The sequence below is a fragment of the Pan troglodytes genome, chromosome 23 (genome assembly GCF_028858775.2).
Source record: "Pan troglodytes isolate AG18354 chromosome 23, NHGRI_mPanTro3-v2.0_pri, whole genome shotgun sequence".
Classification (NCBI taxonomy): Eukaryota; Metazoa; Chordata; class Mammalia; order Primates; family Hominidae; genus Pan; species Pan troglodytes.
Window position 1 is genome coordinate 34,485,356 of NC_086016.1, and position 24,961 is coordinate 34,510,316.

A 24,961-nucleotide genomic window follows, 5' to 3' on the forward strand; every position below is an offset into this window, starting at 1 on the left:
TGGATACAAAAACTCTGCCGTGTATTTAGAATAAGAAAGGTAGCAAGGCTATGAAGACTTTGTCTTTTGGGCCGCTATTCCTTAAACCTCCCCATACTCCCTCTTCAATGTGTTCCACTATCCATTCACCTAACAGCCTTATTACAACTCCCTGGGTGCTCTCCAAGTAAGAGGGGTATTTAGGGTTTTGCTGAGTGCAGGGGTGATGCCTAAATGGGTGGATGAATGGACAAACTGACAAAGCAACAGACGAAAGGAAACATTCCAAAACCTTATTGAACAGAACTTTCTTCATGACACCTCTCAGAATGTAAACAGAGCTTGGTGTAAAGAAGATCAATCTGATGGCTAAAGATCTGTATGACTGCGTAAGGCAGTTTGACATCTACCCATCCCTAACAGATTTTCCTAAAACTCTGTGGAACAACCAAGGAGAAGGCATATTCCTCCCTTTCCAAAGGTGGGCAATGTGCCTCTTCCTGGAAGGTTATTTTACAAGCACGGGCCCCTGAAAGCAGCAGCCTCCCCATCAGCCATTTTGGCGTGAGCAGTTACAGCTGCACACTTTGCAACTTGTCCCGCCTTGAGTCTGATGTCAGAAGAGCATGTCAGTCCACTTCCACTTCAGAGAGGGTTGGTGGTGTCAGGCAGCCCTGCTGTCCAAGGTTCTATCCTTTGATCACAGCAATTGGTCTTAGTTTAATGGCTTTCTTGCTGATTCCAGCATCATGGCAGGTATTTACCACATCTGTCACATTCTTATAGGACTCAGGAGCCTGCAGGAGAGGAATTTAAACATCGTACAAGTTCACTGAAAACACAGTCTTTACAAGCACCAAACTTCACTTGTGATGAAATAAATGCACACTAAAATAATACAGAGAGTTTTTTTGCCTATGAAATTAGGAAAAATTTTAAAAAGGAGTAAGCCTGATGTTGGTCAGTGCTGATTTCCAAAACACTTTCATCTTGTTTTTTTTTTTTTTTCTGTATTTTTTCAAAATGTCTTTAAAGAACATGTATTACTTGTATAACTAGGAAATGTAGTAAATGTAAGTAAATAAAACACACACCAGAACCTGATTGGAAGAAACGGCACCCAACCATCATATGTTAGTGATAATTATCTCTTGATGGTAGAAATTACTGGCAACTTTAATTTTCTTTCTTTATATATTTCTGCAGTTATCAAAATTTCTGGAATGAACATGTAGTACCTTCACAGTAAGTCATAAAATTCATATATGTATAAAACAAAGTAAAACTGTGTGCACATGTATATGTGGGTATCTATGTGTACCTACACTCACACACAATTTATTTCTGTGACTTTCCAGCAACATTCCCACCCTTCCATCCTACCCACACAGCCTTGCCACCATTAGCACTAATCTCATCACACACTCACTTTATCTTCATTCCTGTCAATACAAGCTTAGGCCATCCATGCTGATTCCCATACGGTTCTGTACATAATATCCTTTTCTATCCCATCTCCCATTCCCTTCCAGTTTCTGAAACTTTCCCACTGTGGCCTCTGGAACTCCTTCCAGAAGGAGCAAAATCCCCTCCCTCCCTTCTTCTTTGAATGTTCCCTTCACCTTCTTGTTTTACAGAAACACGGATCTTTCCCGAGAATATCACTTTCATCTCCGACTTTCTGAATGGTGACTGCTGTTTTCCCCAAATCAGGTCATGCCATTGGTCCCAGAAGTGGGACAGGTGTGCTCCTGGCTTTCACGGTTGTTTCTATTCTCCTGTTCTCCCTAGGCACTCCTAGTTTTGAATCTTGCAGTCATTACATCGTACCACAAACTACCTTTGGCTGTAGTTATCTGTGGGAGCCTAAATCACTCCCCAGTACTACTTGGCGATTTCTAGCTCCTGGCAATCAGATGAAATTCCACTGGGCCAATGACTATCTCTCCCCTAGATGAATATTTCATACCTTTTCTCAGATCCCACTCTCACTTGCTTACCTTACTATGTAATACACTGAAAAAAATAGAAGCAGCCAGAATATTCATAAACATGCTAACTTTATTTTCCCCACATAACTGTATCTATACCTTCTCTCCTTTTATTTTTTTACTCTGTCACCCAAGGTTGAGTCCAGTGGCACAATCATAGCTCACTGAGACTACAGGCATGTGCCACTGTGCCTAATTTTTTTTATTTTTGTAGAGATGGGGTCTTGCTTTGTAGCCCAGGCTGGTCTCAAACTCCTGGCTTTAAGCGATACCCTCACCTCAGCCTCCCAAAAGTGCTGCGATTACAGGTGTGAGCCACTGTGCTCAGCTTCTTCTCTCCTTTTATAAAGGATGAATTATCTATGCTCCTAGCAAAGACCAACCCCATCCACTTGTACATCAGACTCTATCTCCTCTCATCTATTCAAGGACACTTCTCCAGCAATTTCCTCCCTCTTTTCTGCACCATTAATTTCTCTTGTAGATTCTTCTCATCAACATGCAAACACATTTGTCAGATCACGACACTATTCTGCTCAAAATCCTCCAAGGTTTTTTCATTTTAATCAGAGTAAAAGCAAAAGTCCAAATGCTCTGGCGCCCCCTACCTCTCTGACCTCATCTCCCTCTGGCTTGCTCTTGTCATGCCTGGCCTCCTTGCTGTTTCTTGAACACTCCTTCATAACCTCAGCTCACAGATTTTGCGCTTGCTGTTCTCTCTGCCTCGAAAGCTCACCTCCAGATGCCCAGGTAGCCTGTTTCCTCTCTCTCTTCAGGTCTTTGCTCTATTGTCACCTCACTGAAGTCTTCTCCGACCACCTGCTTAAAACTGTACCCCTTCCCACCTTTCCTTACCCCCTTTCCCTGCTTTTTATTTCATAGAACTTGCATGGTCATTAACACACTGTATGTTTTATTATTTGGAAAGCTCCACAACGAAGGGACTCATGTTTCTTTTGTTCACTGCAGTATCTCTAGCATATAGAACAGTACCTAACTATAGCGGATGGTTAGTAAGTGTTAGCTGAATAAGTGAATCAAATAATCACGTGTTGCAGGTGAAAAAACAAAACAAAACCAAAAAACCAAAAATCCAAATTTTAACTGTAATTATTTCTGGCTGATTGAATTCTAAATGTTTTCTGTTTTCTCCTTTGTATTTTCCAAATCCTTTTTTTTTTTTTTGAGATGGAGTGTTGCTCTGTCGCCCAGGCTGGAGTGCAGTGGCGCGATCTCGGCTCACTGCAAGCTCCGCCTCCCGCGTTCATGCCATTCTCCTGCCTCAGCCTCCCGAGTAGCTGGAGCTACAGGCGCCCGCCACCATGCCCGGCTAATTTTTTGTATTTTTAGTAGAGATGGGGTTTCACCGTGTTAGCCAGGATGGTCTTGATCTCCTGACCTCGTGATCCACCCGCCTCAGCCTCCCAAAATGCTGGGATTACAGGCCTGAGCCACTGCGCCTGGCCAGTATATTCCAAATCTTTTAAATTAAACATGTATTCTTAAGATCAGGGGAAAAATGAATTGTTATTAAAAAAAATAAGTCTTTGTCATACTCTGACTCAGTAATTCCACTTTTTTTCCTTATTTTTTTTTAGAGATAGGGTCTTGCTTTGCACCAAGTCTGGACAATCACATAGCTTACTGTAACCTCAAGGTCCTGGGCTCAAGCAATCCTCCAGCTTCAGTCTCTTGAGTTGCTAGGACTACACCTGGCTAATCTTTGCCCAAACTAATCTTGAACTCCTGGCCTCAAGAGATCTTCCTGCATTGGCCTCCCAAAGTACTGGGATTATAGGCATGAGCCACCATGTAACTCCACTTTTGAGACTTTGTTCTAATTACTATAACAACTGGAAAAAACCTTCATGCATGAAGACACTCATTACAATTTAATTTATAGTAGCAAAAATTTGGAAGCTACTTAAATGTCCACTACAGGCAGAAAGTAAGGTACTCAGCTGGTGGAATATTCAGCAATGATTTTAAAAAGTGACACAAACAATTTTATAATAATGTGCAAAATTTTAAAAATAACTACAAAATGTTTCTTAACTATAATTAAGACTAGCTTTAAAAAAAGCATTTAGGAAAAAACTATGACAATAAGTAAATTTTTTTTTTTTTTTTGAGACAGAGTCTTACTTTGTCATCCAGGCTGGAGTGCAGTGGCGTGATCTTGGCTCACTGCAACCTCTGCCTCCCGGATTCAAGTGATTTTCCTGTCTTGGCCTCCTGAGTAGCTGCGATTATGGGTGTCCACCACCATGCCCAGCTAATTTTTGTATTTTTAGTAGGGGTTTCACCATGTTGATCAGGCTGGTCTCAAACTCCTGACCTCATGTGATCTGCCCACCTCGGCCTCCCAAAATGCTGTGATTACAGGCGTGAGCCACCACGCCCGGCCGACAATAATAAGTATTCTAAAAGATAAGGTAATAACTGTGTCAGGGAATTGAGTTTTTGGATGACTGTTTTTCTTTTCTCTTAAATCATTAAGGAATTATATTGCTTTTAATTTAAATATGTACATATATGTAAACATATATACAGAATTTAAACAAAATCTGTTCTCCTGTGAATCAAATAAAACTTTCTCCAAACATTTATGCCTTCCTTTTTCAAATTTGCTTTCAAATTGAAACCTAAGTATACAATTGTGCAAAAGCAAGAGTCAGCTCAAACTACTCTTGAAAAGCTTAATATGTAGATGGAGACTATAAATGAACAGTAAAAATCATTCTTAAGGACTTGGCTCGTAATTTTAACCAAAAGAAATGAAAACATAAAACTGAAATAAGGTAAACCAAGGAAGATAAGCCAAAATTGAGGTCATAAAAAAAAATAACCTAAACAATTTCTGTTAGTAACACCCTAAATTGCTGTCTCTGTAGACTGGAACAAATTACAAATGGGGAACAATAAATATTCATGTATTTATCAAAATTTTACTTACCTCTTCCATAACCAGTTTGGGTGAGGCAACACGGATCGCAATTCCCATATCTGCCAATTTGTCTAAGACATCCTGGAAATCTAAATTACGTCGAGATTTTGCTCGGGACAATGCACGGCCCTAGAATGGGAAAGGAATGAACTTTACTTTAAACCCTAAGATGATAAGCCCTTTCCCTGATTTTCTCTCACACTAAAAAGGAGCTTAAAAAAACATCTTTTTTACTTTATCAAATTGGTAACAGGCCTTTTAAACCTCATCATATCCTTTTAGATTTTGGACCGGAGAATTCTTTGTTGGGAGGCTGTTCTATGCAGGGTATTCAGCAGCATCCCTCGCCTCTAAGACCCACTAAATGCCAATAGCAACTCCCACTAAACCATGACAATCAAAAAAGCCTCCAGAAATTGTCAATGTCCCCATGGCGGTAGGGGGATCTCCTTTGTTGAAAACTACTGGGTTAAAATTAGGAGTTGGGAGGCAGCTAGAAATGAGAAACAATCAGAAAAAAAAGTAGGATTAAATACATTTGTGAAGGTCTGTCCTAGGAGAAGGTACTCTAGACAGTTTCTCTTTCCCATTTCAACACTGGCTCAACACTCTGGATGGCTTAGAAAAGGGGCCGGCAAATTACGGTGTATGGGCCAAATCTGGCCCACCACCTGCTTTTTAAAATAAACTATTTTGTTTTTTGAGAAAGGGTCTCCCTCTGTCACCCAGACTGGAGTGAAGTGACATAATCATAGCTCACTGCAGCCTTAATCTCCTGGGCTCAAGCAATCCTCCTGCCTTAGCCTCCTGAGTAGCTATGACTACAGGTGTGCCACCACACCCGGCTAATTAAAAAAGTTTTTGTGGAGACGGTGTCTTGCTAATGTTGCCCAGTCTAGTCTTGAATTCCCGGCTTCAAGTGCTCCTCCTGCCCTGGCCTCCCAAAGTGCTGTAATTACAAGTGTGAGCAACCATGCCTGGCCTAAAATAGTTCTATTAGAACACAGCATTGCCCATTTACACAGTACTTAAGGTTGCTTCTGCACTGAAATGGCATAGCTGAAGAGCTGGTACACAGACCATCTGGTCCCAAAAGCCTAAAATATTTACGGTCTGGCCCTTTATGGGAAGAGTTTCCTGACCCCTGGGCTTAGAAGATGAGAGGCAGTGTTTTGAAATGGGTGTGTGTGTAGACTGTACATGGGCTCTAATTTGCAAACAGGGCCTATCCTTCCAATCCTGCGTGGACCTACACAATAGGAAGGGGCAAATTAAACAAATGAGCAGGTCCAGTCAATCCCTGAGATCAACTGTGATATTTGCACCAGTTAAAGTTCTATCACTTATAAACCAGACAGTAAGCTCAGCTAGTGTGACAATTTCCCAGTCTGGATTTTCTGGACTTGCAGAGATAAGAAATGGTCCCTAACCCTACCAGATCTCACTGAGGCAGAGATACTAGGTGACCCCAGTCAGTTCACTAAATAGTATACATTATGGGGAACAATTTGAAGTACAAGACATGATAGGCCCAAGTCTCAACTCTGTTAATGTTCAATCAGCTACATTTACCAGTCAAAATGGAAAACCATAGCTAAACTGAAGAGAGCATTTCTAAGGAAGTTTCTGTTTTCCTTACCGCTCCATGACAGGTTGTTCCAAAGGTCTCAGTCATGCCCTGTTCAGTGCCAGTAAGAACGTAACTACAGGTTCCCATGGTGCCACCAATGAGCACTGGCTGTCCAGTGAGCTGAGGATGCACATAAATCAAACATGTTAAAATTCAGAAAAACATAGGCTTTTTATGCATAAAATTTAAATTTTCTCTTGCACTGTAGGATTGTAGGAGAAACCCAGACTTCTTTTTTTTTTTTTTTGAGATGGAGTCTTGCTCTGTCGCCCAGGCTGGAGTGCAGTGGCGGGATCTCGGCTCACTGCAAGCTCCGCCTCCTGGGTTCACGCCATTCTCTTGCCTCAGCCTCCCGAGTTGCTGGGACTACAGGCGCCTGCTGCCATGCCCAGCTAATTTTTTGTATTTTTAGTAGAGGCGGAGTTTCACCATGTTAGCCAGGATGGTCTTGATCTCTCGAACTCGTGATTCGCCCGCCTTGGCCTCCGAAAGTGCTGGGATTACAGGCGTAAGCCACCACACCCGGCCGGAGAAACCCAGACTTCTAAACGCGCGGCTAGTAAACTATATTAAGATAGTACTTTGATCTTTGATAAATCGGAGGGGAAGGAAGAGGACGAGAGTGAAAATCTGAGGACCAGTAAAAATGCAGAAGAGTCAAAATAAGAGCAAAGCAAAATCCAAAAGTGTAGAGAAGTGTTGCTAGAACCACCATCCTGAGCAAGGTGCTTGTCTTCTCTGTTTTGGGTTTCTCATCTGTAAAAGGAGCAAGCAGACTATGGGGTCTTTCGAACTCCACCACAGCCAGACACCAAGAGGACAGGAGGAATGAAACAGACTGAGTTTACTCTGTCTTCTGTAACTGAGTTACTCCTGTCTTCCACTAATTCAAAGGCCTCAATTCACGGTAGTGGAGTAAAATACACTTCCTGCAGCACTTGCTAGTTAGCACACAGCACCACTGCAAGCACAAATGATGGGGGAAGGAGTTACTGCTTCAGAGAAGATTGGGAATCACTGTTCTCATGAGTGACAGAGTATTTTCTTTTCACAATTGCTGCTTTTCGTTTTAAATGTAATTCACATTTACAACAATCTAAATCGTGCCCCCACTGCTTAAAACTACAAACGTAGCGCTACGTACTTGGTAATCAACAGCAATGAGGGGATGGTGAGGAGGGAAAGCGCGGGTGGATCCCTTCCTGTGTACTAACAGTGTCCGTTCCTTTCCGTCCACCACATGCTGCTCCACTTTGGCAATGTTGTGAGAAACATCATAGATCACATGTAGGTCCAAGTCATCAGGGGTTGTGTTGAAGACCTTGGCAAAAGCCTAGGAGAAAACACAGAAGATAAAAGCAGCCAGAACTTCAGGACTTATGTTCAGCTCTTCGTGACTCATCTCACTGGTTTCAGGTAGTCTGTTCTGAAGGGAGTGAAAGATTTAAAAGTTCAAACGTAGCCGTAAGATTATCTTCACGTAAAGGACAAAAGCTGTCCTTTAGACCACACAGGAAATGCCACCACATCATTTTCATCTTTAGTTGAAAAGCTGCTGGGCAACTTTTGATCCCACCTTTCAAAATTGCTTCTTCTCAGCCTTCTGAATCTTAGTCAATGGCACTTCTATTCTCTATGCTGTTCAAGACAAATTCTAGGAATAATTTTGATTCTCTGCTCTCATTTCTCATGCCTGATACTCTGATGATTTAGTTTAAGACAACACCAAAACCTTGGACACTTCTCTGGTATTTTGAAAGTTAACTATGTGAATTTCCAAAACCAAACACCATAGGCTTTGACTGGACTGCACGATGTTTTTTTCTTTTGGAGACAGGAGTCTCACTCTGTCACCCAGGCTGGAGTGCAGTGGCACGATCTCGGCTCACTGCAAGCTCCACTTTCCAGGTTCACACCATTCTGCTGCCTCAGCCTCCCGAGTAGCTGGGACTACATGCACCCGCCACGACGACCAGCTAAGCTAATTTTTTGTATTTTTAGTAGAGACGGGGTTTCACCATGTTAGCCAGGATGGTCTGGATCTCCTAACCTCGTGATCCGCCCCCCTCGGCCTCCCAAAGTGTTGGGATTACAGGCATGAGCCACCGCGTCCAGCCTGGACTGCACTATGTTTTAAAGCACTTAACATCATCATGAATGACTCGGAACAGAAGAGCAACTTCTACCGTACCTGACGGGTTAAGAAGGTCATGGAAGAGCGGTTGACCCAGGCATAGTTCCCAGCAGCTGCCATTCCCTTCAGATAGTCTTGACCCTCTGGGGAAGCGATTCGAGCACAAGCCAACTGCCGATCATTGACTATAATCTTGTCTCTCTTCATGGCCTTCTCCATAGCTACCAGCGCATCTGGAACAAGAGCCACAAAGTCCAAACCAGTTAGCTTTCCCTTAAATGAACAGTTCAGATTTACTGCAGAAAGGTAGGCTACATTCAAATTCATTCCACAAAAAAACCCAATGAAAGCCAACTTTCCCTTTAATGTGTTTCTGAGTTCATCTATTTGCTCAGTCAAGACGTACTGGAGAATCTTTCAGAGTGCAGTGACAGTTTGTGGGACACAAAGTCAACATTTGCCCTCTAGGAACTTGAAAGAGAATGGGATATGTAAACAAATAGCCACAAGATGGTCTTCATTACTCCTTTCTCAATATGTGAATGCATGGGAATAGTAGTAGCAAAATACATTTTGTTGCCTTCATGATTAATCAAATCCATGACAAAATGCAGAGAAGTACTCAGGGGAATGTTCTGAAACACTAGTCGACACTTCGTACATCTGCTAGGTTAAATAGTCTAGAGGGTCAGGCTGGCACAAATTATTAAATTCTCACACAATAAAATGGACTAGAGGCTGATCTGTAACATGGAATTTTAAGCTTATAACAATTTCCAGGCATCTATATACCTTTTCATTGATTCGCTGTTGGAGGCCGAAAGAATGAGGGTCGTGAACAACTCAGTATACCACTGGAGGCTATGAGTAAACAGCAAACTGTTCTTATGAATGCAGGATGCTGGCAAGCTGACAACTGCGTCTGCTGCCCAGAAGGAATGCTGAGGGCAGCCACGCCCCAGGCACAAGTGTTTCTTGTGACAGGCACATGTGAAGCCTGTTAGCAATAATATGAACCTGTGATCAATCAAGCAGCTGACCAATCGTTACCTCCTCTTCCCTGCTCTTTCTACCCAATAAATACAAAAGGCTGTGGAAGCTCAAGGCCCTTGCTCACTAGAAGCAAGAAGCCCCTGACTCCTTCTTTAAAAGTTTCTTTTGTTTTTTGTTTTCATTTCTGCGTTCATCCCGCTTCATTCAGTCCTGTAGTAACCGTCACAATTCATATATTATTTCACACACCCTCCAAGCTATCCAAAAGGACCTATCCAATATTTCGCTGCTTCCTGCTTTTGTTCATGCTGCCTTTGTCACCAATGTCTTTGTGTGTAATTGTCTAAACTGTGAGATCCAGCTCAACACTGGGTCCATGAAGCCATCTCCAAAATCTTTTTCCTAAATGTGTTTTGTTTGACTCTCCTATATAATTAATTGCTACCTTTTAATATTTATTTTTTCTTTTAAATGGACATGACCTTTACTTCATGAGACAATTTGAGTGCAAAGTATCTGCCTCTTTCATCAGCAAATCCACCATCACATCTAATGTTGCAGAGCAGGTATATGATACATAATCTGCCAAATGAATGCCTATTTCATAAATTCCACTCTTTACACATTTCTTGCTCTTTCTTGGCCAGATAGTAACTCATAAGAGTAAACATAACAATAACTGCAACTAACATTTATTGTTTATTAATGTCAAACATTAAGTGCTTTACATATATTATTAACTTTCCATGATAATTCTATATGAAATAACTATTATACTCATTTTTTTAGACAAGAAAGTTATGGCCCAGTGAATTTGTCCAAGTTATTTGATTGTTGAGGACTCAGGATAAAACCCATGCAGTATATTTCAGAGTTTTCGCTCTTAAATTTCTATCTGGTTGCCCATAAAATATACATTTTAGCACAAAGTCTAGAATATACCTGTGGCTACTTGGTGGCCCAAGCCTCTGCTTCCACTGTGGATCATCACACACACCTGTCCCTTATGGTCGATGCCCATTTTTTTAGCAGCATACTCATTGAAAATCTCATCCACAACCTGGATTTCTGCATAATGGTTGCCTGCTCCCAGGGTCCCCAACTGCAAATGTAAAAATGTCTGGTAAGATAGTTTTTATTCCAGTTTTTTAAAAAAAATCTATTTAAAAACCAAAAAGATAAAAACAAACTAACAACAAAATAAACATACAAATAGTGTTTCAGTAACAAAAAAATTCCTAAGCTATAGAAGTGTTTCATTTACAATATTCTACACAACAAAATAACGTAGACTAGCTCCTGAATTTTGTTATATCATTATATGCTTGGTATACACATATAAAAAACTAACACAGGAACAGAAAACCAAACACCACGTGTTCTCACTCATAAGTGGGAGCTGAACAATGAGAACACATGGACACAGGGAGGGGAACATCACACACCAGAGCCTGTCGAGGAGTGGGAGGAAAGGGGAGGGAGAGCATTAGGACAAATACCTAATGCACAAGGGGCTTAAAACCTAGATGACGGGTTGACAGGTGCAGCAAACCACCATGGCAAATGTATACCTATGTCACAAACCAGCACATGTATCCCAGAACTTAAAGTAAATAAATTAATTTTTTAAAAAAAGCTTCATAAACAAAAAAAAATCAAGCTTTTAAATGGTTCATGGGATATTTTAAACATCACAAAGAGTCAAATTTTGGGATAAATGTTGGTAAATGTTGACTCTTAGACAAGGTCCAAGTTCAAATGATTTTGAAACATCTATGAGTTCATGGACATCCACCATTATTTATAACTGAAAGAACATATACCACAACTACAGCTAATATTAATAGATGATTTAGAGAACTAGAAAATGTCAGTGCTGGAAGAGTCTTTAGAGGTTGCCTAGTTTTAACCATCCCAGTTTTCCATAAGAAAATGAGATCCAGAGAAGACAGTCTTGCCCACGTGTCACACTGAATTAGTGGCAAAGCCTTCACAACTAGCTGTAATTTCAAACATCTAGTATATTCTTATCTCATGGATACCATCTGTAGACTGTCAAAATATGTATATATGTAATTTTGACGTATGAACCTGATAAACATATTCTATTTTTCTCCCATTCACTTCTAATTCATTATTTCTTATTTTATGAACATTTGCAAGCTCCTGATTGCTCTGTCACCCAGGCTGGAGTGCACTGGCGTGATCACAGCTCACTGCAGCCTCAAACTCCTAGGCTCAAGCAGTCCTCCTGTCTTAGCCTTCTGAGTAGCTGGGATTACTTGCATGTGCCACCATGCCTGGCTAATTTTTTTTTTTTTAATTTTTGTAGAGACTAAGTCTTCTTATGTTGCCCAGGCTGGTCTCGAACTCCTGGCCTCAAGCGAACCTTCCTCCTTGGCCTCTCAAAGCTGGTGTGAGCCACCGCATCCAGCCCTGATAGTTTTTTTAGAATAAAAATGAAGCATAAACAAATTTGGATTTTTTGATATACCATAAAAAAACCTGGGAATATGTTTGCTAAATGTAAGATATACATTTTCTTCCCCCAATAAAAACAAAATATGAAAAAAAATTTAACATGTTGCCCCTCCAAAGTGAGTTACCTGAGGAAGGCCTCTTTTCTTAGCCCTTGCAGAAACCTTATTGGGGTCAGCTTGCAGCATCCTTCCATACTCCTCGCAGTGCTCCTTGTCTTCAGCCCAGGCATACCCTTCTCTTAAGGACCAGTCCACCCCCATCTCCAAGGCCTCCTCCAAGTCTCTGGATAAGTATAAAAGGTGCTAGTCATCTCACAGCAAAGGCAGATCAAAACCTAAGGATGACCACATCCTTAAAGGGCAGAGAAAAACTCGACATTTACTATCTCCTGTGTTCCAAGCCTTGAGTCAGACACACAGTTTAAGCTCTCAGTAACTGGTTTTTTGAGGAATGCAGTCATATAAATAATTGCAATATAAAATGATAAATGCCCTATTAGACATCATTATAGTTCTACTTGACATTTATACTGCTCCTTGTTAATTTTCAAATCTTTTTTATATTCAGTTTTGCCTCTCTGATCCTGAATTCCATGAGGTAGTGATTAAACAGACAAAAACAAAACAAAACAAAAAACAACAACAACAACTCTGTAACCTTAATCAGCTATCACTCTCTAACGACTAATTCGACCAGGTACACACCTTAATCATTTATGAATTACGGTCAAATAAATGAAGGTATCTGGAATTCCTCAGGCAACACAGGTTAAATTTTAAGCTCTTTTCCCATCTTCACAGAAGTTCTGAGTGGCTTACTGCACCTCCATTTTGAAGCTGAGGTACACGTACATTAAACCCTTAGAGGGTACAAGCTTTAATCTTCATCCAAGGTCCAGCTCTCTTCTAAAACACTGCCAGGAAAAACTACACTTTTCAATGTTCTCTCCCCACTACCCCAGATGACAGCCCATTTCACTATTATTATTTCATTTTGTTATTATTTTTTACTGCTCCTTGCAGAGCAGGGTCACCCCATAGGCAGTGTGCCCAGAGTAGCCCCATTTCAGTATTAGTAGACAAAATTCCTATCTAAAATGTTTATAAAGATGTTTGGAATTTGTGTGTTCCACATATGCTTTTCAAATTGGGGCTGCATGTCAGGGATCATGTGAAATCACAGACCACACATCATCCAAGTATGATTTTACTTAGGTTTTTTTTTTGGTTAGGGGGAATTAAATAACATTACAAGTAACAGCTAAAAACCTTTTTTTCTATTAATTATAATGCAAAGTTCACATAAATTTGAAGGATAAAGCAAAATATTAAAGAAACATAGCTAGCACACTATTCTGCTACTGAAGTACTCTGCAAAGTTTAGGGTGCACTGCTTTGCATAAGCTATGACACGGTAAAATCTATGGCCATCTGAGAGATACACTGTAGCATTATATTTAATCCTCTACTTACCAAAGAACACATCCAGTGCTATCATTCAAAGAGGAAGGCTGGGGTTAAATAGGCTTAATGACAAAAGGCAGTAGGATTCAGAATACAGCTTCTGAAGTCAAAGGATCTTTGGTTTGAATCCTGATATCACCTACTAAGCTTTTTTTTTTTTTTTTTTTTAATTGAGACAGGGTCACTCTGTTGCCCACGCTGGGGTGCAGTACTGAGATCTCAGTACACTGCCACCTTGAACTCCTGGTCTCTCAAGGGATCCTTCTGCTTCAGCCTCCTGAGTAGGTGGGACTACAGTCACAAGCCATCATGCCTAGTTAATTTTTTTTTTTTAGAGACGAGATCTATGTTGCCTAGGTTCATCTTTTACTCCTGGACTCAAGTGATCCTCCTGCCTTGGCCTCCCAAAGTGTTGGGATTCTGTAAACCCAACCACACCTGGCACTAAGCTTATTACCTCTCTAAACCTCAGTTTTCTTTCTTGTAAGTTAGGGAAGATAATAGGGTTATTGTCTGGATGAAATGATATGATGCTCAGCGCCTTACACATAGAAAGTGCTCAATAAACGCTGGTGGATATGATGTTATTATAAATACTACTCTATGTCAAAGGCTGTTATAACATCGGTTGACTAATGTCTCCAATAAATGGGCTGTACCTCATGCTTAAAAAAACAATTCTTACTACTTCCTGAAAAGTAACTGAACAATCCTCATCTCTCAAGTGTACTGCACTGGAAAGGAAGCTGAAGGTCATGTGGTTATTATCCCTCCCATACCACATACTGGAAACGTGTGCTCTTACTTGGCATTCATTGGGATGACACCTTTTGACCCCACCCCAACAGGAATGTGGTCAAACATAGCTTGGGCAAGTTGCTCCTTCACAGGCTGGACATCACTTTCATCTAAATTGGTTCTTAGCAAGCGGACACCACAGTTGATGTCAAACCCGACACCACCTACAAAATAGAGAAAAGTTAGCAAAACCAGCTGGGTAAGGCACTGTTACCTGCAGTTTCTCGCCATTAATATGGGACTATAAAGATACCCATTCTTTTAAAGATAACTATGTTTTAAAGTAGACAACAAAGTGGTTCTTTGCTGGGTAAAGCTTGATGACACCAAGATAATCTAAAGTAACATACACACTAAAGGCACTTTATGGACAAGGGAGGCAGCAATGAACATTGAGTAACATGTAAAACAGAGATCAAAATATGCCTCTCTTTTCTTCTTGACCACTGTTTTCACAGGTTCATGAATTTTTTCAGTCTTTTCAAATAACCAACTTTTGCGTTTCTTGGTCCTTTCTATAATACATCTTTCCATTTCACTAATTTTACTCCTAATTATTTCCATCTTTCTACTTTTTTAGGGTATAATTTGTTGTTCTTTCTTTAGCTTTCTAGGGTCACTGATATTCCAGCCTTTCTTCTTTCCCAATTTGTGCATTTAAGGCTGCATGTTTCCATTCAAAAAGGACATTAACAGTAACCTCAAAATTTTAGACATAAGTACTTTTATTTTTCATTTTTGAGACGGAGTCTCACTCTGTCGCCCAGGCTGGAGTACAGTGGGGTGATCTCGGCTCACTGCAACCTCCGCCTCCTGCATTCAAGTGATTCTCCTGCCTCAGCCTCCCGAGTAGCTGAGATTACAGGCGTGTGCCACCACACCCAGCTAATTTCTTTTATTTTTAGTAGAGACGGGGTTTCACCATGTTGGCCAGGATGGTCTTGAACTCCTGACCTCATGATCCACCCACCTCAGCCTCCTAAAGTGCTGGGATTACAGGCGTGAGCCACCACACCTGGCTGACTTTTGTTTTTTTGAGACAGGGTCTTGTTCTCTCACCCAGGCTGAAGTGCAGTGGAGTAATCATAGCTCACAGCAGCCTCGACTTCCCGGCTCGAGCAATCCTCTCACCTCAGTCTCCTGAGTAGCTGGGACTACAGGTGTGTGCCACCAGGCCTGACTAACTTTTGTATTATGCGTAGGGATGGGGTTTCACCATGTTTCCTAGGCCAGTCTCAAACTCCTGGGCTCAAGTGATCCTCCTGCCTCGGCCTCCCAAGATGCTGGAATTATAGGTATGAGCCACCGCATCCAGCCTATAAGTATTTTTAAAATCATTTTCCCCCCAGCTTGAGAGATGACCGGCAAATAAATGGCAAATAAAAACTGTATATATTGGCAGGGTGCAGGGGCTCATGCCTGTAATCCCAGCACTTTGGGAGGCCGAGGCGGGCGGATCATGAGGTCAGGAGATCGAGAACATCCTGGCTAACGCAGTGAAACCCCGTCTCTACTAAAAATACAAAAAAATTAGCCGGGTATGGTGGCGGGTGCCTGTAGTCCCAGCCACTCAGGAGGCTGAGGCAGGAGAATGGCGTGAACCCAGAAGGCGGAGGTTGCAGTGAGCCAAGATTGCACCAGTGCACTCCAGCCCGGGCAACAGAGCGAGACTCCGTCTCAAAAAAAAATGAAAAAAAAAAAAACCTGTATATATTTAGGTGTACACAATGTACATTTACATTGTGAAATAATTATCACAATCAAGCTAATTAACCTATTTATGATCTCACAGTTACTTCCCCTTCTGTTTTTCTGGTGAGAACATTTAAGATTTATTTTCTTAGAAAATGTCAAGTACACAATATTTTATTTTAGAGACAGGGTCTTGCTCTGTTGCCCAGGCTAGGTCATAGCTCACTGAAGCCTCCAACTCCTGGGCTCAAGCTATCCTCCCACCTCGGCCTCTCAATTGCCTGGGACTATAGGTATTAGGCTGGCGCAAAAGTAATTGTGCTTTTTGCCATTAAAAGTAATACAATACAATACATTATTATTAACTACAGTCACTACGTTATACATTAGATTTCCAGAACTCATTCATCTTAAAACTGAAATTCTGTATACTCTAACATCCACCCTGTTAGCACCATTCTACTCTCTCTGTGAGTTTAACATTTTTAGATTGCACATATGGGCAAAATCATGTAGTATTTTCATTTCTGTGTCTGGCCTATTTCTCAGCATATCCTCTAGTTTCATCCATGCTGTAGTAAATGGCAGGATTCCCTGTCTTTTCCCTTCAATTTTAAAAGATTGATTTCTTTCTTTATTAAGGTTGAATAATGCATTCAGGCTGTTTCCATATCTTGGCTACTGTGAACAATGCTACAATGAACATGGGAGGGCAGGTATCTCTTTGGATACTGATTTCATTTCCTTTGGATATACACCCAGTGATGCAATTGCTGGATCATATGGTAGTTCTATTTTCGATTTTTTGAGGAATCTCCATACTGTTTACCATAATGGCTGTGCCAATTTACACTCCCTCCAATAGCATAGAAGGGTGTCCTTTACTTAACTCAATGTCAATTTTTAGACACAAGTATTTTCTACTTACATTAGTTATTTTCTCATTTCCATAGTTTTGTTTTTGACTCATGGGTTACTTAAAAGCATACTACTTAATTTCCAAATATATGGATTTTCTTTTTTGAGATCATGCCAGACTACAGTGCAGCGGTGTGATCATAGCTCACTGTAGCCTCAACTTTCTGGGCTCAGCTGGTTCTCTGGATTCAGCCTTCCCAGTAGCTAGAACTACAGATGTGCGCCACCATACCCAGCTATTCTAAAACTTTTTGTAGAGATGGGGGTCTCCCTATGTTGTGCAGGCTGGTTTCAAACTTCTGGTCTCATGTGATCCTCCTGCTTTGGCCTCCCAAAGTTTTTCTAGTTTGTTTGTTTTTGAGACAGGGTCTCACTCTGTCGCCCATGCTGGACTGCAGTGGCGCAATCTCAGCTCACGGCAACCTCTGCCTCCTGGACCCAAGTGATCCTCCTACCTTGGCCCTCCCAAGTAACTGGCACTACAGGCGCATGCCCCCATGCCCGGCTAATTTTTTGTATTTTTTTTTTTTTAGAGACGGGGTTTTGTCATGTTGTCCCTGGCTGTTCTCAAACTCCTGAGCTCAAGCCATCCGCCCGCCTTGGCCTCCCAAAGTGCTAGGTCTAGTTTTTATTTAAACCATTTCTAATTTAATTCCACTGTGGTCAGAAAATATCCTCTTATATGAGTGGGTTCTTTAGTATGGTCCAGAGACCCTGGGGTGGGGGTGAGGGGGAAGACCATTTCAGGTGTGTAAGATTCATTTTATAATACTCAGACATTATTTGTCTATTTTATTCATATTCTCCCATGACTGTACAGTGAGATTTCTCAAAAGCTATATGACATAACATCTTTGTTCTAATGGATGAGACATGTACTTATATATTCTTGTCTTTAAAAAATGTGTTTTAATTTCTAATAAGGTAAACATTGATAAGAGTCTGAGATTAATCCTCAATAATTATTACTAAAGTGGTCCCGAGTGCAAAAAGTTTGAGAACTGCTGGTCTATATGATTTCAATGCTTTGAAATTTGATGCCTGCTTTACCGCTCAGCATGTGGTCAGTTTTGGTAAACTGTGTGCATTTGAAAAAAAATGTATACTCTGCACTGCTTGGCTGTACTACAATGCAAGTGCACATACACACACACAACCACACATGTATATTAGAGGTCACGTGTCAAGTTTGTTATTGGATCATTCAAATCATGTATATTCTTACTGACTGAAATTTGCAGTCACCTCCAAACAGCCCTACATGTAGGGCTCACATATCTGGAACTTTTTTTTCTTTTCCTCTAGATCTTGACTTCGCAAATTCTTACTGCCTTAGCAGATTTTCTGTGCCTTCAAACAGATTTAAGAAAAAATTTTTTACCCAGCCTTTCTAATTATTTTCAGCAAGGGATTGGTCTGAAACAACCTAGTCCACCACTGCTAGAAACAGAACTCTCAAGATGTCATTTGAACTTCATTTCTAAATTCACACTCTTTAACAGCAAAGATATTACTTCTGATATAGAATGTTCATTGAAAGCACCCCATAACCACAGAAGGCGTATGCAACCTTCTGTATATTCAATGTTATCATTGAATAACAATGATAATATTACTGAATATGTTCTACCTGCTTAGCACTGTTCTAAATATTTTACACAGCTGAACTCATCTAAGCTACTAATACTGTGTGGTCATTAACATTATTAGACGTGATCTGTCCACGAGGTAACTGAGTTACAAAGATAAAAAAAATTGCCAGTTTGTTTTGTAGCCAAAGCCTGAATACCATGATGTTTGGTAGGAGCCTCCCAAAATTTTCAATAAAAATATGCTTTGCTTGAAGTTGTAATAGCCTCTCAGTATCCACAAGCAATACTTCCAGTAAATATCAAAGAAAAATGACAGAACATGATGAGACTGAGTCATGCACATGGAGAGAAGTGCTCTGTTTCACAAAGGCTATGGTCCATAGAGAGAAGCTACACACATTTTTTTTTGAGATGGGGTCTTGCTCTGTCACCAGGCTGGAGTACAGTGGCACAAACTCGGCTCACTGCAACCTCCGCCTCCCGGGTTCAAGTGATTCTCCTGCCTCAGCCTCCCAAGTAGCTGGGAGTACAGGTGCGAGTCACCACCCCCAGCTAATTTTTCTATTTTTAATAGAGACACGGTTTCACCATGTTGGCCAAGATGGTTTTGATCTCTTGACCTCATGATCCACCCGCCTCGGCCTCCCAAAGTGCTGGGATTACAGACGTGAGCCACCGTGCCCGGCCAATGCTACACACTTAACAGCAGATTTCCACAGTGATCTTACCTGGGGATACTACTGCTTCAGGGTCATTCATATCAAAGGCTGCCATGTTCCCAATAGCAAACCCATATCCTGAATGGACATCAGGAAGCCCAATAGATCGCTGAAAAAGAATTAGAAAATGAAATACAAGTGTCTTGACCTGCTACCCTGGATGCCCTGATGGACCTGACACTGATTCTCAAACAGGTTGCAGGCTGAAGCTTTCCCTAAATCAAGACTGTGTTTTCACAAAATCTTCTATATGCATGGAAATAGTAAGAACTCCTAATCACAAAGCTAAATACAGTGAGAAAAAAACTTTTTTATAAGATCTGAATGTTAATTAAGGAAATACAAAACAGAAAAGCCTCAAAATAACATGATATAGGAGTAACACATACTAAGTTTAATGTACTATTACATTTTAAAAATAATCTTAAGACACTGACAAACTTTGGTTTGTCAGGTTAAGAAGAGAAAAATAACTGATTTATATAGGTCATTAGTTTAAGTAATCACAGCCAAATGTAATCCATTTGATGGTATAAATACTGTAGACTTCCTACATGTGGAGCCTAGAAAAGGACCCTGACCCAGGAAGAATGCAGGTCAAACACAGGATATATGGAGACACCCAGACACTAACAACTTCCTTATATACACAAGCCATACCATTTCATTCCCTCTACCAAGTGCCCAACATCGTAACTGGCATAAAGAAGACCTCAAAAATGTCTGCCGAATAGATCCATTTTCAACATCTACCTCTAATGATAGAATATGAATGTTAGACTGTGGTGGGGGCTATGCTGTCCTCTCTTCCTCCCCCTCAGTGCTAACCCTTAAACTTCTTGCCATTTCTTCTTCAATGATCCTCTGCATAGGAAGTGAAACTTACAACCAAGCGAAACTTACAATGAAACTTACATTGAAACAGCGAAGTGAAACTTACAATGAAACTTACAATGGTGGTGCACTGATCCAGGAATAATGTTACCATGATAAGAAACAAAACACAAAAGCTACTTCCAAGGTTCTTAACACTTACAGATTCTAGCCAAATGCATTCAGAAACTGAAATACCATCCAGATTCAATTATTTCTTTAGGTCCATGGTTATTTCCTTTTATTTTTTATTTTTAGGGACAGGGTCTCACTCTGTCATCCACGCTAAAAGTGCAGTGGCCTGATCATGGCTCAGTGCAGTGTGGAACTCTGGGCTCAAGCAATCCTCCCACTTAGCATTCTAAGTAGCTGGGACTACAAGCATGTGACATCACACCTGACTAATTTTTTTGGTATAGACAGGGTCTTGCCATGTTGCCCAGACTAGTCTTGAATTCCTGGGCTCATGCAATCCTTCCATCTTGGTCTCTCAAAGTGTTGCGGGTGGCATGAGCCACTGAGCCTGCCTTCATGGTTATGTCTGGCTGTCCAAAGGTCATTGTCTAAATGACACCACTATCAGGCATGGCCATTCATCCATTCAATGGACTTTAAGAAATATAAATGATTAAAGTTCTGAACTCTGACTCACATGAACAATTCCAGGCAGGGCTGCCACATTGCCAATCTGTTTCATGGCTGGCAGGAAGCCACCAACACCTGAAGACAAAAATTGGGTATTAGAAAAGACAACACACTTGATTTTTAGCATGAATTATATTCATGTTTTTAGACTGTATAACATGAAGAGGTAGTCATTAGGGCTACTAAGACAACAAAGCCTAGAAGGATGTTTGAGATGCAAGATGGAAGGGAGCTCCTTTTAGAGTCACTGTAAGTATTGCATGAGATAATCTCTGCAAAGCACCTAGTAACACGCCTGGAATATAGTAAGTGCAAAACAAATGGTAGGTCACTTGCTATTATTGTTCAAGGTTAGCTGAGAAACAAGTTCTACCCAGCTTCAAATTCCAGATGGAGCTTCAAATCCGTTCTATAACGCCAACTGGCTGACAATGTGATCACAAATAAGTAAGTGCTTTTGGTCTTACTTTTAAGTTGTAATCACTCCTTGACAATATTTCAAAATTATAATTATTTGAGTTGCCACTTTTTCAGGCCACAGGGAAGGCACTACCGTACTAACACAAGTGAAACTCTAATGTACTTACCACCACCTCGACAGGCATTCCTTAATTCCTCAAACATCAATTTCTCCAGAGCATCATTCACATAGAAAACACCTTCAACCTAGTACCAAGGAAAGTGAAAAGCAATGTCTGAGTACATGCGCGGCAAGTGTAGGCACTGGACAGAATGCACTGTATGCAATATTTACTGTGCTTTACTCTTTACCAAACACTTTCACGTTACCTTAAGCACACAGAAAACTTCCTATCAAAGACTACGAGCTGCTCCCATCGGAAAATATACCTTAAGAAAAATTTTGCAATGTTCACAAATTGTTTTGTATATTCTCATACCCTCAAAACCACATTTAAGAATTCAACAGATTCAGCATCTTTTTGTGATAAAGAAAATCTTCCAACTATACTCTCACAAAGCCCAAAGGTCTTAATCCTCAAGCTTCAAAAATATCAATGGTTTTTTGAAAATTAAAAAAAAAAAAAACCAGATGAATCAAAAACTCCAATTCTAAACATAAAACGTAGTCATCTAACCTAGTATGTTTATTCTGTGTTTAAGCCAATAGCAAATTACATTTTATTGTGCTCTAGTGGTGACTTACAAATCTCTAGTTAGGTAAATAGTGAGAAGAAAAATTTAACATGCAGCTACGTAGTTGTGTGCTCAGTTCTGAAAGCTATATAATTTTTTTAAAAATCTGTAATTTTAAAGCTTGACAATAGAGGCGGCACACAGAAGGCAATGGACGACATACTTATGTAACACTAAAGAGCAGAACATTTTTATCACAGGTCAAATATTGTGAAAGAGCTGTCCAGTAATGGAGAACCAAATATTTAACACTTAATCAACTGAATGTAGTTTTTATCAGAAAGATGACTTCATCACCACTGCATAAATAACAATTTAATACCCATTGATGGAAAATATTTCCAGTATAATTTCTTAAGGGTCACATTTATTAATTCATCAAACATTAACTGAGGATTTACTATGCATGAAGCACTGTCCTGGGCACTAGGGGAGATAGAAAGAATATAAGATCTTCCTTTCAAGGAGCTCCCAGTACACAATACAGCTCTTACATTCTTTTTTTTTTTTTTTTTTTTGAGACTGAGTCTTGCTCTGTCACCCAGGCTGGAGTGCAGTGGCATGATCTCGGCTCACTGCAAGCTCTGCCTCCTGGGTTCACGCCATTCTCCTGCCTCAGCCTCCCGAGTAGCTGGGACTACAGGCGCCCGCCACCACGCCCAGCTAATTTTTTGTATTTTTAGTAGAGACGAAGTTTCACGTGTTAGCCAGGATGGTCTCGATCTCCTGACCTCATGATCGGCCCATCTCAGCCTCCCAAAGTGCTGGGATTGCAGGCGTGAGCCACCGCACCCAGCCAATACAGCCCTTATATTCTGATAAGAATATCAGAGTGCAATGAAGCAAGTGCCATAACATTAAGTACACAGTGCTATGGAAGAATCTGATGAGGAAGTGCCTCAACAGTCTAGGGAGCTGGGAGAGGTTTCACAGAGATCCTGTAGAGCTGGTTCTTTGAAGACAAGAGACATCACTGGCGCAGCAGAACATCTAGGAACTAAACGCAAAAATGACGTAAAGATGGGAGGGGAGTGTTTTAAGGGAATAAAGAGAAATTTTTAGTCCAACATGTGGGTCTTGGGGGAGAAATGGAGATTTAGTAACAGATGATTATCTGTGTGAAATTCACTGATCTCATAAGGATGGAAGCACAATTCATGCTTAGAAGTCAATAGCGTTTTAAGAGCAATGCATTAACATTCCAAGTCTCTATTCCCAAAGGAAAGGTGGTAGTAAAGTGCTGTATACAAACTTAAACCAGAACTGCCTAGCAAAATTAGACTTGCCCCTAGATAGAATGAGCAGCAGTGTGTGCATCAAAGGCTGAGTCAGAACACCTGCCAGACAATGACAGTCTGTGTTATTAGATCCTACAGATAATCATGTCATGGTGTTTTCTTTTTCTTTTTTTTTTTTTTGAGACTCACTCTGTCACCCAGGCTGGAGTGCAGTTTAGAATGATCACGGGTCACTGCAGCCAAGATCTCCCAGGCTCAAGCGATCCCCCTGCCTCAGCCTCCTGAGTAGCTGTGGTGCACACCACCCCGCCTGGCTAATTAAATTTTTTTTGTAGAGACAGGGTCCCACTATATTGCCCAGGCAGGTCTCCAAAGTCCTAGGCACAAAGGATCTTCCCGCCTTGGCCTCCCAAAGCGTTGGGATTACAGGCCATGAACCACTGCGCTCCCCCTATGTTAGATTTTCTATTCCTTCCTTCAGGGTAACGGTTTCCACACAAAGAAAGTGGCCAAACAGCAAACAGAACACAGATTTATCCCCGTGCGCTTTTTCTTCCCTCAGTGTAAGTGACTTGCCAACAAAGGAAACTCAATAAGCTTTGATTCTGAATAAAAGAATGGAGTGACTATTGGGAGCTGTTTACCAAGACGTGAGACGAGATGGTAAACCTTTGAAGCATTTACTTGGCACCTTCAGGGATTTCAAAAACTATTTAAAAATACGTTGCAAAACTTCACAAACGTTTTCTTTTTTCACATTAATAAAAATATGAGCACAGATGGTGATGAAGGCCGAGAGATACAGAGCCCAGGCTTTCAAACTATCTGATGATCCTGAGCCCTCAAGTCTCCATCTGGGACGTCAAAGCAGTAAACCGGACATCAAGTCCTGGCTGAGCTTCTTCCTAGGTGGGTAGAGGAAGCTATGTCACCGACAGATCCTCGAGGTCCTTCTGTGAAGTGAATATTAAAATCAAACAGGCCCTGCCCTGCGCTACTGCAAGAAATGACATCGCTTTATTAAAAACCAACATGGGATACTGAATGCTGAAAACCTGGTTTAGTGAACAAAGGTTTGTAAACGTTATTTAAATAACCAGCATGACTCAGAGGAGGTGAATTCCAGTCCCAGCAAATGAACCTGGGGCTGGCTGTTCCACCCTGGAAAAGATCACTGAAGTTTCTGCGAACGTAAAACAGCTCACGATACGTTTATGAGACTGATCTGTGAAAACGCTTTGGAAACCCCAATTTCGTATTTATTTAGATTCCCATATCCACCGCACTTAGCTTGTCCTCGTGGTTCGGGGACCTCTCCTGGCGGGAGGTGGTGCCGGAACAGGTTGGGCAGCCCCAGAACCGTGAGGGGAGAAGGACGGGATGAGGGAAACTCTGCAAGGGGCCGGGGCGGACCCAGTGGTCAGGGGAGGTCCAGAGGGCGCAGTGGACGCCGGCCGGGCCGGGGACGGAGCACGGAAGGCCCCGCCATTTGCTCTCCTGCCTTACCTGCATGTTGGGCACGAAGCCCTTCTTGATCCTCCAGCAGTTTTTATTGATCTTCTCCAAGAACTGCAGCTCATCATTATAGCTGCGACTCATGGTGGCGACAACTGTAGCAAAAACTCCCGGCTCCGCTTTGAAGAGCGGCTGCCGCGTTGTCCGGCTTCTCAGAGCACCGCCTTCCAAGAACCAAAGCGCAGGCGCGACCAGCGC

General features: G+C 41.3%; 1 protein-coding gene across 1 annotated transcript; it reads right to left on the minus strand.

Annotated features, from left to right (window-relative positions):
- Positions 1–256: 256 nt before the first annotated feature.
- RTCB (RNA 2',3'-cyclic phosphate and 5'-OH ligase) lies at positions 257–24,940 on the minus strand. Its single transcript, XM_001152688.5, has 12 exons — positions 24,755–24,940; positions 21,443–21,521; positions 20,863–20,930; positions 19,347–19,446; positions 14,424–14,580; positions 12,281–12,437; positions 10,617–10,776; positions 8,739–8,914; positions 7,692–7,880; positions 6,557–6,667; positions 4,927–5,046; positions 257–776 (listed from the first exon to the last, which is right to left on the minus strand). Exons 1-12 carry the CDS (start codon positions 24,845–24,847, stop codon positions 669–671), a joined length of 1,518 nt encoding a protein of 505 aa, XP_001152688.1. The 5' UTR covers positions 24,848–24,940; the 3' UTR covers positions 257–668.
- Between the last annotated feature and the right edge of the window lie 21 nt (positions 24,941–24,961).